The 15,096-nt window shown below is 42.0% G+C and overlaps 1 protein-coding gene across 1 annotated transcript; it reads left to right on the forward strand.

Moving 5' to 3' along the window:
- Positions 1–2,598: 2,598 nt before the first annotated feature.
- LOC115362331 (Ig-like V-type domain-containing protein FAM187A) lies at positions 2,599–13,521 on the forward strand. Its single transcript, XM_030056217.1, is given in 9 exon segments — positions 2,599–2,817; positions 5,438–5,724; positions 6,928–7,281; positions 7,804–8,045; positions 9,392–9,602; positions 11,464–11,566; positions 12,979–13,139; positions 13,262–13,351; positions 13,470–13,521. Coding segments are annotated over 9 exon segments (1,719 nt in total).
- Positions 13,522–15,096: the final 1,575 nt, after the last annotated feature.

Raw genomic sequence — 15,096 nt, forward strand, 5'->3', positions numbered from 1 at the left:
AATGAGCCTCTAACAGTCAACAGCCAATCAGAGCAAGGTGATGAAGCAAAGCCGTTCAATTACTGAAGTTCAATTATTTTGAGTTTTTTGTATTTTGTGTTTTACTTTGTATTGAAATGCATAAATCGTCTAAAATTTGATTTGGTGTAATTTAAAGTGAGCTTGCTGTTTCTGTAAGCAGTTTGTTGACAAAATTGTTTTGTGTTTTTACAGACTGGATCCACCACAGTTTCTATTAATGCCTCTGGCGGTCTAATTAGGGTTTTTTTTTTCTCCTCCTCTAAAATGGAAAGTTTTGTAAATGAACTCAATTGCATTGTGTTAATGAGAAAACAGCTCAGTCTGCAGCTTCCTGTTTCTCATTATGTAACAGAGTTAGTCATCCTTGTGCTTTGACACCTTCAGTATTGCCCCGGAGAATTCAACTTTTTTTTTTTTTTTAAACACACACACACACACACACACACACACACACACAGGCAGTGAAATCATCTCATCTCACCTCAGCTGGAGCTCAAAACTATTGCTGTAAGCTGTGTGTGTGTGTGTGTGTGTGTGTGTGTGTGTGTGTGTGTGTGTGTGTGTGTGTGTGAAGAGGCTGGTTTCTTCCTGCAGGCGGTGAAGTTAGTCAACAAGCATGTCGTCTGCAGCTCACACTGCTGCCTCGAGACACAATAATAACACACACACACACACGCACACACATATGCACAAAAAAAACCAAAAAACACCAGCAGCATTTATGTGGAACGATACTAAATGTATGAGGCAACTGAGTCTGAGAAAATGCTGTAAAATAAGCAAATCCTGAAATACAGATTATATGTTGTGGACACAAATTAAAGGAAGACGACGTTTATGACAGGACGATGTGGCAACAGCATGACTCAGCTCAACTTTGGTTTCAGCAGCCAGAACTTTGAGCAATGGTTCTGGTTCCTGGTTCAATAAAGCCAGACTTCAGGTTCTGGTTCTGGTTCTGGTTCCTGGTTAAATAAAGCCAGACTTCAGGTTCTGGTTCTTGGTTCAATAAAGCCAGACTTCTCTCTCAGTAGAAACCTTGTTGTCATGAGTTGGGGGTTTTGAATGTGGCTCACTGTAGTTGAAGGTAAACGTCGACTGGGAGCAGGATTATTATCGTTTATTAATGAAAACTAATGAAATAACAAGAACTGGGTGTGAAAACATATTTTCTTTCACTGATGGTATATTTAAAAAAACAAACAAACAAAAAACAAAGCTTTACACAAAAGTATAACTGAAACTGCAGCTGTGAAACTGTCTTTATATAACAAACTAAACTAAAACGTATGTAACGTATGTCGTAGTCACACAAGAAGACACTTCCCGCCTGGCAGCGTGGCGGAGAAACTCACATAACACTGAAACTACCAAGAACTTAACTAAAATTATTAAAAAATTTTATTTTCAAAGGATAAAAACCAAACTAAACTAGAAAACCGGTTTTAAAACAAAGTAAAACTAAGCAGACACTGAATATAAAAAGTCAAAATAAAATAAAAACTAAAACCTAATGAAAAATGCAAACAATAATGACCCTGACTGGGAGGGAAGTTTGCAGTTTCACCAAAACTTTTTGTGATGTAAGCCTGACCAAAGTCAAACACTCACCTCAAAAAAAAAAAAAAAAATGTTCTAGTTGTTAAATTCACTAGAAAATGGTTCAATGTAATGAGCAGTGAAATTACTGTGTCCAGTTTGTGTCATTATAATAAAAGTCATGGTGGAGGATGACAGGCTTCCTGAGATTCAAATATTGCTGCATTTTAGAGTTTTTGTGTTTGTGTCACAAAATTTTATGAGGCTTTATTGCAAAACTTAATCTCCTCTCAGGATTAGGGTTAGGATTAGCTCTGCTGCCAGTGACAACAGAAAATGCCCCTGACAAAACAGCAGTGAGTGACGTTCTCTCTGTACCTCAGTGACTGGCTTTAATACAGTCAAGCTACTCGCTGAAGTAAAAGCTTTTTTTGAAATCAGGAAAGACTTTTCTCCACCTTGGTTATCATCTCCAGTCTTAAAGTTTTGTTTAAAAAGCAGTTAAACACAAAAATTGGCTTTAGCGCTTTCAGAGTTGACGTAGCTCCTTCGTTCATGTGCCACATTTTCAAAGGTAATCCTTACAGAGGGGAGACCGGTCGATATTTTGGGACCTTTTTCTTCATAAACACGGCAAAAGAGAGATCATGGTGCTCAGGGAACAGGAAAAAAAAAAAGAATTTGCTCTGTTACCAACCAGTAGAAATCTGAACCGTGTCAACTTCTCATGTTAAACTGCTTTTTAGACAAAACTTTAAGAGAGGAGAGGACCATGAGGACGAGGGTGGAGAAAGTCTTTGATCATTCCCAAACTGTCTTTACGTCAGTGAGAAACTTCCTTCTGCCGGATTAAAGCCAGTCAGGTTTACAACAACAACCACAGCAACACAGCAGCACCTCGTGATGTTTGCCACGGCGACGGTGGAGAAGAAACGGTTGTGATCTCACCGGGTTCCATCGCCGCTATCGCTTGAAAATTGAAATCAAAACTACAACTGCATTCTGTGTAGATGTGAAACCTAATATGCTGAAGCTTCAATGGTGACTCCGTCTTGCTCCGGGTCCCGTTCCCTCTTCTTCCTCTTCCTCCTCGTCTTCCTCCTGGTCCTGTGCTGTGAGGTCTGCAGCTACGAGGCTCCTGAAGATAAGGAGGATGTGTTTGCTAGAAGAGCCTGTCCTGCCTTCCTGTCCTTCACCAACGCCGCCTACCTGGCAGGAGTTACCGTGGAGCTGCCGTGCCACTGCAAACCGCCGCAGGTAGGCCGGCCGAGGCAGCAGCGTACCTCTGTTAGTGCCGGGTGTTACCCAGGTGTGTGAAATACTCACACCTGATTGGTCGTTTACAGCGTTATTTGGGTTGATATTTCTGAATGACAGCTATCATTATGACCGCTGCTATGGACAGTCACTTCGCACAGGTGTGATATGTCACTTTGGGAAAAATACTCTTGTTCCGACTTACCAAGACTAAGATAAAATGTTTGATACCGTTTTCACCTACGAGGGTGCACTTTCAGCGGCGCACAGATCACTGCACCAGATGGAAGGATATGCGTACAGCGGCTATAGTGCCACCCACCAAACCTCTGGTGAAAATCCTAAAAAATTTCTAAGATGTATTTTACAAACACATGATGCATTGAGCAAACAAGACAGCTTCAGAGTTGCTCTAAGGTTTGTTTTTTCCACTGAGATGGAGCCAGTCTTTATGCTAAGCTAACAGGAAATGCTATCCATTGGGAAGCAAAGCAATGGACGAACAGAGGTGAAAATGGTATTGAGCATCTTGTCTCAGACTGACACACTATGTCTGAAAAAGGGGATTTTTACCACGATGTTAGTTGGAGTATTCCTTTGAAATATTTGATTCGTTTTTGGAGCTGAAATATCAAAGTTGGTGTCTTTCCAAACATCAGACTGAGGCTGGACAGGAAACAGCTAAAGAGAGTCGAGCCACGCATTACAAACCACATATGGACACCTTATTAAAGAAGAAGACAACATTTCAATTCTATGTGCATCTTCATCTGATTAAAAATTAAAAATAAATAAATGAGAAAGTAAACAAATAAATAAATAATATGGAAATGGGTAGAAAAAAGCTTAAAATGTTTTTTTTTTTTTTCCTTTTATTATTTGATTACTTCCTGTCATCTCCAGTGTGGTCCCTCTTCTCTTCCTCATCCATGTGTTGCATCTGTTCTTATGTATACTGAACATTTTTTCATGCTTTATTTATTCATCCATGGTTCATTTTCTTTGCTTGGGTAATTTTTATTTATTTATTTATTTATTTGTGTTGCTGTTGCTTATTTTCTTTTATTGTGTTAAGCACTTTTATTTCATATTTATTTTACCTGGCTCTCCTGTTTTGGGTCTGTTCAGATATTTGCGGCGTTAAGAAGCAGGTGTGCACAGCTCTGATGAGAGGAGAGACTGATAATCTAGAACACAACAAATGGATTTGAATAGATCTCATTAAAGTGGCATTGAGTAATCTGTGACCTCAATCAGATTGCCACAACACCGAGGAGAGAGATTGCTAATTGGAGTAGAAATCCAATTAGGTGAGAGGTGAGAGGTTGAGGTGTGACTGCAAAGCGCCGCGATAATATTCCTGCTTTGTCATTTGCTTTCTGGGCAGGACAACAACAAGGTTTCAGCCTTACAGCACCGTCCTGCTGGGAATATAAAGTCAGATATTGTGGTATTTCCATGCGACTAGTGAAATTATAATTTTTGGACGTAAACAGACGTAAACATCATTTTGCACTTTATGGCAGAAGAAATCACACTTCTTATCTTCCACTGAGTTCAAATACTTTCTTTTGCTTCTTTTTTGTATCAAAGATCTTTGTTTTTTTTTTTAAAAATATATTAATGCTCTCCTTGCCTTCACCCTATGAGCGCTGGGATAGGCTCCAGCAACCCCCCGCGACCCTAGTGAGGATAAGCGGTTTAGAAGATGAATGAATGAATGAATGAATGAATATTAATGCTGTTAGTAGTCTTCTGTATTGACTGATAGTCCTGCTTTTACTGTCCTGCCTTTTATTGATCTTTATTAAAATCTGTTTCTCTGTTCTGGCAACATTTGGAAAGCACTTTTGTCATCTTGTGTTGCTTTAAAAAAAATAGAACACACCAGTAATTCTATGTTTAGAGTCATTTTTTCAGAATGTATACAATATATACGTTTCTGCTAATTGTTCCCAAAGCGAGCAGTGGTGTTTTAGAGCTGCCATATCACTTCTCCTCTCTTTCCTCCAGCCGTTGGTTTCCATTCATTCCACTACGATATGAAAATGAACTTTCAGAGCCTTCACACTTTCTTCACTCCAGTTTTCCATCAGCGGAATAAAGTCCTCCACATGAGTTTTCCTAAAAGCAGCAGCACTGTTGGCTTTTCAGGACTTTGTGATGAAATTGGGGGCAGATTGCAAGAATCATTCCCTTTCACCAGGGAAAATAGTCCCCAGGGAAATGTTTTGCTTTCCACAGCCAGTTATCAGTTCTGTGCTTTATGACTGGCAGCGACTTTCAGCGGCCGTTCAACTAAGAACTTAAATATGATGATTTAAAGATTTTGATTATATATTGAGAAATCGTTTGTTCCCAAAATAGTTTGTTGAAATGTAAAATCTTATTAAATTGTTGTAAATTGGACAAACATTCAAAATCACCGGCACGATCCTGTAAATGCACGTCATAAATAAATCTGATTAAGTAGATCTGATAAAATAAATCTGATTATGTAGATCTGATTAAATAAATCTGATTAAATTGATCTGATTAAATAAATCTGATTAAATAGATCTGATTAAATAAATCTGATTGGATTTGCCCACCTGTTTAACTGGTTTGCGGTGCGTTTCAGGTCCACTCGGTTGTGTGGTTTCACAAGAAGCACTGGGGGGGCTCAGAGGACACCCGCCTGCTGTCAGATCACCATGGCAACAAGCTGCTGGACTCCAGCCGGGTCCCTCACAGCGGCGACCTGCGGAGCCGATTCTCCATCCGTCTCTTCAGCCTGCTGATCTTCAGGGCGGGGCCCGACGACTCCGGCGTCTACCTCTGCGGCTCCGCCCACCGAGACTTTTTCTATGGTTACGACCTGGACATCCAGGAAGCGCACACGCTCCGCTTCATGCCGAGGTGACTCGCGTGTAAAAGTGGAGAAGGCTGTGGTTTCACTGAGAAGATCCAAGGTGTTAATGTTTAAAACTATCAGAAAGTGAAGCGAGAGGGTTAATAAAGACCCCGACTTTATGGAAAATCTGTCAGATCCATATAGGAGAGGCGTCACTGATGATTGTGCCTTCAGGTTTACAGATAAGACGTGCGATCAATTCCCTGCTGCTCACTGAGCGGCAACAACACCCAGCGTCGATAAGACCCACCGGCATGTCTCTGGACATACTGAAGACCATAGTAACCAAAAAACATAGCAAAAATTATCTTTCTATTGTGATTACAGGGAAATAATCCTCCATTTTTAACAGCTGATAATACAGGCAACATAACATATTTAGTAGTATTTGGTGTATTTCTCTTCAGTCATCACACAAACAGTACAACACAATAAGTATAAACAGTCTAGACAATGTACTGTAAAAAAAATATTTAACAGTGAGAGTTAAGGGATGATTGAAAAGTCACAGGCACAAGTATAATGCTTATATTTGCCTGTCCTACATTCTTATTTATTTTTTTCATTTATTTTATTATGTAGGAACCATAAATTCATATTATTCACACTTGTAACCCTTATAAATAGCTTTATAAACCATTCTTAAACCGTCATAAACCAAAAGCAGATTACACACTCTTAAATTCATGTTAGCGTTGTTCTCTAATTTAACTCCAACAATAGATATACACCTCTGTTATTCCTTTTTTTGTTGTTCAGACAAAAATGCTGTTTACCGAAGTGTCTGTTGCTCAAACCACCTCCAAATGTGGTTTGAATCTGATTTGCAAAAGTTGCATTTTTTTTTCTCAGACTTTCTAAAATCAGTCTAGATGCAATATGGATATGAAAAAAAAAAAAAAAAACAGATTTGGGCTGGCAGTCTGAAAAGGCCTTGTCTGGAAGAACAAAGTCTGGAAGGTTAATGAAATCCTTTCAAAGTTAATGTTGTGCATCAAGTTATTGCTTTCCTTCATGAGCAGCCATGTAATAAGCAGGATAAATTAATACATTATCCAATAGCCTGGTTGTTCTGTGCAAGTAAACATGGCCACAAATTAGCAGAAGAGTGTCTGGGTGGAAACCTCCAGACACCAAGACTAATTTGTCGCGCATGAAGATCACAGCGCTTCATCGCCTCGTTGTGTTTGCAGCCTCGCTCAGGAGAGCCGTGCGAGCCGGACGGGGCCGCAGGGAGGAGCGGCGGACGGGCCGGGCGCTCCTCAGCCGCTGTACCGGTTCTTCACCAGCTACCGGCGCTGGTCGGTGTGCGATCGCTGCGGGGAGCCGGGCGAGCAGGTCCGAGCGGGACTTTGCTACGTCCACTCTCGCTTCCTGCACGTGCGCTACAGGCGGACCAATCACACGGCTGCCTCCTGCGGCTCGGGGGCGGTGCCGAGGGCCTTCGGCTTGTCCCGGCTGGGGAGCAGAGGTGGGGCTGAGATGGAGGTCAGAAGGTGTCAAGTGAAGTGCCCACCTCAACCTCCTCCCTCCCCCAAACTCCTGGCTCTGATGGCTTTCCTGGGCTACAGGTGAGTGTACTTTAAAGTTTAGTCAGTGGTTATTTTGGAATCAAACTTTTTGCTTCATTTCCATGCCATTTTTTTTCTTAATTAACCAATGTTAATTTTGGTATGAAAATCTAGATCCCATGAAATAGACTCTTGCTTTCTTGATTTGATGTATTTCATGTTGCAACAGGAAGTCTGGTGGTGGGACATGGGTTTGATATGCTGTTGGTTCAGGGCGGGATCATTCACATTCAAGTGCAGTTTGGGAGAGAAACACTTTTATTTTGAAGGGACATGTGGATGAGAGGATGTTTAAAGATTTGTGAAGGTTTTATTGTTTGAAATTTTGATTTACAGCCACTAACACAGGATGATGTCACTGTTTAAGACACTCTGTTTGACAGGAAGTAGAGGTCATGTGAGGTCATTTCATGGGGACTCTTAAGTTTTGTCCCCATTTTTCTCACTTTGTCACTACAGATTTTTGTAGCTAAATGCATAAAATATAAATGTGATGCAAATATGTCCGTCATCTGTGTGCAGTTCCTCCTCCCGTCCAGCAGAGGTGCCAGTGTACTATCTGAACCACCCGGCTGAGCGGGTCCTGACCCTCGGCTGCCCCGGGGCACGACCCAACCTGGCCGTGGCCTGGGACCGCGAATCTGAGCCCATCTACCGCTCTGAGCACCACGTGCTGGGTCGCAACGTCAGCGGCGCCCCCCCCAGGCTGCTCATAGACATGGGACACCACCTGGTGTTCACACCCGCCAAGACGGAGGACTCAGGTAGCGACTGCAGCTAAAACCTGCTGGTGTGTGGTGAAGTGTGGTGAGGCTCCACGGGCACAGGAGCATTTGGACTCATTTTTATATCAACAACTTTTATCATCCTGTCCATCAGGTCACAAATTTTTCTTTTTTATAAACGTAGAAGTTTACAAAGTTTAGACGTTTAGGAAATTGAGAAATTTGAAATGATACTGTAGGAACGACAGGTTAGGATTAGGGCCCTTCTGCACCTTCTGGTAGGTCAGTCTGGTCTTATTATCTATTTCTATCATCAAACGCAGCGTGGCCCACGAGGCAGAGCGGTCGTCTGGTAATTGTTGGGTTCCCGGTTCGATCCTCGGCTCCTCCAAAGTGTCCTTAAGCAACACTCTGAACCCCTAACTGGCACCTCGCATGGCAGCCTCTGTCATCAGTGTGTGAATGTGACGTGTGCTTTGTGTGGTTGGTACTTTAGAAAAGCGCTGTAGAAATGCAGTCCATTCACCGTTTAACCAGTCAAACGGGAGCATGAGGCCACACCTGCCGTGATGTAGTACAAAGACCAATTTCACTCTGGAGACCAGAGCTTGATTCCTGTTTTTTGTTTTTAGCTCGCTAACGAACATTAGTTGATGTTTCCTAACCTTAACCGTGACCTCTTCCTAAGCTTAATGAGGTTCTTTTGGTACCTAAAGCTAAACTAGGTGCACCAACACCGGCTCACTGAAATAAATGGGTGACAACGAAACATTTTTTTACATTTTGCATTACCTCCTGAGCCACCCCACCATTTGGGACAAATGTACGCTGGTAAACGGATGGTTCCCGGTTTGATCCCTGGCTCTTCAAGAGGGTGTTGAAGTGTCCTTGAGCAAGATACTGAACCCCTAACTGCTCCTGATAGACAGCTAGGCACCTTTGAGTGGTCAGTAGACGAGAAAAGCGCTACAGAGATGCAGTTCATTTACCAAATATTTGGGCCAGTAGGCGCCTGCTAACCTACGAGTAGATGAATCTGAATCTACTAGCAGGTTAGTAGTTCCCTATTGGCCCTTGTATCTGGTACATATCTGCGCTGATATCACCCGTTCAATAGCCTGATAAGAGTCAAACCAGGTGAAACGTCCATTTTTGTCTGATCACTTTTTTCAGATCACATTTTGATTAAATTAGGCCCCTTTGGATCTATGAAATCACTCAAGAAACTGCATTTTCACCACTTCTGTTTCAGTTCAAATGTATTTTAATCACATCTTTTTCTTTTTCTTTTTTTTTTTTCTCATGCTGTTGTTGGCTGCCGTGAAACCAATACCAGTCTGTGTTTCTGTGCAGTCTGAGCTGACTAAAACTTTCATCATTTAAAGGCGTCTACTACTGCTGGCTGCAGGGCCGCCGCACCGCCGAGATCCGTCTGCTGGTTTATGTGCGTTTGGGGCGGGGCCAGTCCGTGACATCACATCCTGACTTCCTGTTGGCTCTGAGGATGGTGCTGGCGGCGTACAGCGTCATGACAGCCGTCTTCACTCTGCTGGTGCTGCTCAGAGCTGGACTCCACATTTTGAGAGACGCTGGACGGTAGACACAAACACACAACTTGATTCATTTGTTTTCCGAATAAAACGATCTTAAAGGCCCCGTGCTGTCCACTTTTCCAGGGTTTTATTTGAACTGCTGATCTCCCTGCATGATGTATTTATGGCTTTGAGTACCTGTGGTCTGCTAAATATACAGTGGTGGAAAAAAGTTTTCGGACAACCTTAAAATTTTACACAATCTCACAATCTCAAATATTATCATGAAATATTTGTGGAAAAATCTTTTTTGTGTTTCAAAAGGTGTGGCTGCATTAGACAGATTCAAACAAATACAAATTATATTTTTTGGTTTATTGTTTACAAGAAAAACTAACAAAACTAAATTCTTGACAGTGTAATCTTTATCTTCAGGCGTGTTTCCTGCGTTAGGTTCCTTGTTTTAGCCATTTTTGTGTCTGAAGAACTTTCAAATGTGCTGGCTTTATATAGACACAAAGCTTGGCAACAAAAATTGTGTCTTTTAATAAAAAGAACAACCTTCATCACTGGTGCCAAAATGACCCAATACTCAAAATTTCTTATGTATTTTTATGGAACCAATCAATTTGAAGTTTTTAATGGCTTTTTTAGGATTTGTTTAGTATTTTGCCTGTGACTGTACTAAAAGAAATTGCACTCGAAGACCTAAGAGTGATTTGTTAATGCAATATTTCACAAATGCATGGGGGGTCCGAAAACTTTTTTCCACGGCTGTAGTTTCACAGCTCCTTTCTCTGGCCTTTCTCCTGGAGCTCTGGCAGCACGGTTTGTTTAGCCAATCAGAAGAGAGAATCAGCACCTTCTCCTCTGATTGGCTGACTGTTTTCTGAGTGACATATGGTCGGGCCAATCACAGGCAAGTTAACAGCTATAACGTTATCAACAGTACGAATGAAAAACTTTGCAACTTCCGAAAATGTTTCCATTTTGATGAGACAGAGACAAAACAATCACGTACTGGTCATGGAGTTGACGTTGGTCCAGTCGATGTGGGGACAGCAGTGTGCTTTACCAACAGTTTCTCTGTGAAACCGTCTTTGTGTCGTGTCAGGCTGATAAAACAGTCGGCGCTGTTGACAGATTCAGCTTGGCGTAGTGACAGTTTCATGCCAAAAGGCTTCGCCGAGGTATGCTCAAAGCTCGCCATCTGAAGCCACGTCTACTTTCAGCGCCAGGCGGAGCGGGGGTGGCGTAGTGGACGTTTGGCTGATCGGCGCACACGTCCCGAATGTCAGGCACATTAACAATGCAATAAATACCCACTAAAACCACTATTCAATGCTACTATCTCAATCAGCACATAAATGTATCTCCATATCGACTGTCCCGTCACAACTGATGTCAGATCAAAGGAGATTGGCACCGTTTGGCATGCGTAATGAAAACCCAACCTGATGTGATTAACGGCTGCAAACTAATGACTTCACATCCCTCTCAGCCAACCACAAACAGCCACAGCATCAATTAGGAAGGGTACATATTCAGCATCTGTCATCTTAGAAAAGTCAAAAAAAAAAAAAAAAAGCGAGAGAGAAAGAAAAGAGAAAAGAGAGAGAAAGAGAGAGCGCGCACGAGAGAAATGCTTTCACCAAATTGTAAGTTATGTTTGGTGTCTTAAGGGTTCATGTGCTTCATGTGATTGCCCACACAAATGTTAAAATGTTTTTGCTAAACGTGATCTACAAAGATGGAGTACATTATTGCGAGGAGGAGGAGGAGGAGGAGGAGCACTTACTCAGAGAGGGTGTACCATCAGAGGCATGACAGAGCTGGAATGCAGGTGGGCCACACGAATAATGACTGGAATACCGCCGTGTCCAGTTTAATTGTCATTTTATTTCGCACTCTTTGTCATTACACAGGAACAAATTACATCGACCCCGCGAGGTGGTCCATGTGGTGATGTGCATCGTGGCCTCTGATGCGCACCCCGTGGCCGTGGTGGCGGGGATCAGTCAGAGAGCCGTCAGTTCGGCTATACATGCAGTGACGTGTAGTCTAGTCCAACATGCAAATGAGCACATAATTTTCCCATCCACACCTGAGAGCCAGCTGGAAACGAAGCGAGGTTTCTTGTTGAAAAGTGGATTCCCTGAGGTACTGGGAGCAATCCACTGCACACATGTACAGTTGCGCGCCCCAGATACCCAAGCCATCACTTATGTGAACCATAAGGGAGTACACTCCATTAATATCCAGGTGATTTGTGACTCTAGTTGCCTGGTGACACACGTTTATGCTAATTTTCCTGGGTCCGCTCATGACTCATTCATCCTGGTGAATTCTGTCATCCCTACAGTCTTTCAGGGGGACCCCACTCTGGATGGGTGGCTGCTAGGTAACAACGGCTATCCACTGAAAACGTGGCTGACAACGCCATACATTACACCCACAACAAGAAGGCGACATGTTTTCAACAGTGTTTTCAGTGGTGCTCGGTCACTCATTGAACGCACTTTTGGACAAATTTGGACAAAATGCGTTTCAGATGTGTGGACCGTTCAGGTGGTTCATTAACATACAGCCCCCAGAGAGTCAGTGCGTTCTCTGTGGCATGTTGCGTTCTACACAACACAGCCTCACGCCGTGGATGCCACTTTGACCTCACGGAGGAGACATTACAGGACTTAGGACGGAGAGAGGCCGAACTGCATGTGCCGAATCAGCAGGAAGAGCATCAAGGCTCACGGGACAGGAGAGACCGCCTGACCGCACAGCTCTGTCTTTAAATGTGAATTTTTCCCTGAACATCCTATAGGAGCCCTGAGTATTGTTTGATTGTTGTAGATAATTGCTTTATTTTGGTTAGATTTGATCATATATTTTTCTTTTGTTTTGTATTTTTTTTTATTTTATTTTATTTTTTTTAGTTTATGTTTTGTTTGGCATATCTAATAGATCAAAGCCTAGCCCAGCAAACTGGCTGTGTGCTTGATAGATTATTGAAATATCACACTGATTTCTTGGAATATATAGATGTGGACACCAATGTGGACATGAAGGACTTTGATAGATTCAGTTTTTATACATTTTATACCTTTGCTAGCGAGAGCACACTCTAAATTCTCTCCCAGTTTTTGTTTCATGCTAACAGACCAAGTAGAACCAGAGATATGAACACCAACCAACCCTAGCGCTGCTGCATTGTAAATCACCACTGCCTTAGTGTTTAGTTTTTTGGCCAAAATTTTATAAATAAAAAAATTGGTATCAGCATCAGATCCAAAAATCTGATATAGGTCAGTCTCTAAAGAAAATAATTTCACCCTTGAAAATAGAAATGAGTGTTTGAAAAGTACTTGAGAGTCCTTGAATTTGACTTGGCCCTGTCTGGATGAACCGTGGTAAGATGAAGTGTCTGTTTTTCCGCTGCACAGCCTACCACTAACATGGAAGACCCAGCCAGCACTGACAGACTTCTGGCAGTAATTGAAAAGAATGCCCCACAAATTCTTGTAGAGTACAAAGGGACAGGCATTCTTTCTGTGCCTTCACGGAAACTACTTGTGAAGACCTGTGTCGGAGATCTGCTGGAGAGGTGTGGTTTGTAAGTAACCTTATCACACTTTATAACCGTCATGAATATTAATATATAAATTCTTTTTTTCTTTAAGTGCACTGAAGCAATCAGGAGTGACTGTGTTTTTGTCCTTTTTCCAGTTACCCTCTTGGTGCAGAGAAGCCTGCTTTGGCAAAACCCATCATCACCACGTTCCCATTCCTGACTGTCAAAGTTGCAGGAAAAGATACGTGAAAACCATGTATCTCCAAATGTTCTGATTTTTTTTTTTTTATCTGGTTGCCTGCGATCCACATGCCTCTAAGGCATGTGGATCGTGTGGTCACTGACATCTCCTTTCTTCCTCAGGAGCATTTCTATGATCCACTCTCCCACTGTGGATTCCAAGAGACCAAACTGAGCAACCTTCAACGGATTCTCGAGCAAGACCTGAGGCGGTATAAGAAGCGAAAAGCATCCATATCTTGCCACAGGCAGTAAATGAGTCCATTCTCATGTTTGTGAGGATCCTGAAAGTCAAGTACTTTGATGACCAGTATGAACTGATAACATTGGCTGAAACGTCAGATGTTCGGCCATTAGATATTGTGACAAGCTATGACACCAGAGACCTGTATGTGAAGCCAAGGTACAAAATTGTATAGCTGGGATGTTCACTACACTGTATCTTTTGCACTTTGGGTGCACAAATGCTGAATGTTGGCAGTTAGCAATTTTCATCTGTTTCATGCTTTTAATGAAATGAAATGTGTTCTGTTTTAAAGGGGCAGTTCACCCCAAAATACAAAAATGTATGTTGTATTAAAAATACAAAATACAAATGTACTTGTTTCTGTCTTGTCTCTATAAGTGGAAATTGCTTACACAACATTTTTTAATATGGTAATTGCACATTAATCCATTTAAACACCTTTTTTGTGTCAAAATAACACATTTTTGTGTAGACATATTAGACACAATAAATGCAGCACGTGTTAAATTTTAACATTGTGTTGTTTTTAACACATCTGTTCTAAGAGTGTGTTTATGTTTAGATGTGTGTATGTGTTTTTATTCAAACCACCAGGGGTCCGTTTCACAAAGCAGGTTTAGTAAAAACTCTGAGTCTGTTAACCCTGAAATGAGGGAAACTCTGAGTTTTCTGTTTCACAAAGGGAGGTAACTCAAAGCAGAGAAAGAGGGGTAACTCTAGCCTGTTTCACAGAGGGAGGTAACTTACTAACTCTCGGTCAGTTACCGCAGTAACAGACTCCATGAAACTAACCTGGTCGGGACCAGGTTTTTCTCATGAAACCTCGAGTTTCTCTCTGTGCCCGCCCTCTTTCAGTCACACACGGTATTTAACTTCCTCATTCAGTCAGTCAGCAGGCGAGTTTTGGCGTGGTGTATGAGTTCTGCCGTCTGTTATTTAAAAAAAAAAAAAAAAAAAAAAAACAGTCAGTAGGCCTTCATTAGAAGTCCATTAGTAGTTAGGTGGCGACATATTTTCACGAACATGGCATGTCCTTTTGACAACGATCCCGTGGAAGAAGGTGCAGTGTTACTGCACAGAGAATTAAATATTCGTCGGGAGATGGTTATAAGACCGCGCATAGATGTTTATGCCGAGGTCTTACCTGTTTGAACAATGTTTTTATATTTCATCTTAAGCTACTGCCAAGTGCGCTTCTCACCCGCGGGGTTGCACCTAAATGAAATAAATTAATAGGCTACCATTCAAGCAGTTTTCCCCTGTAATATTATTGTGATTGTAACGGACTACATTTAAACTTACGCATTGACCCGAGCAGCAATGTTCTCCCACACCGTCTCCCTCTCCTTTGCCGCCGCAGCGGTGTAACACTTAAAAAAAAAAAAAAAAACGTTCAAACTTGCTGTATGAATGCATTAAGATTTCCAATTCAACTGGGGTGAAAAACGCAGCCCGACGCTTCCCCGTTGCCATGGTGACTCGTCAAATCGGGGCTCCATTGAC

Source organism: Myripristis murdjan, chromosome 7 (genome assembly GCF_902150065.1).
Source record: "Myripristis murdjan chromosome 7, fMyrMur1.1, whole genome shotgun sequence".
Classification (NCBI taxonomy): domain Eukaryota; kingdom Metazoa; phylum Chordata; class Actinopteri; order Holocentriformes; family Holocentridae; genus Myripristis; species Myripristis murdjan.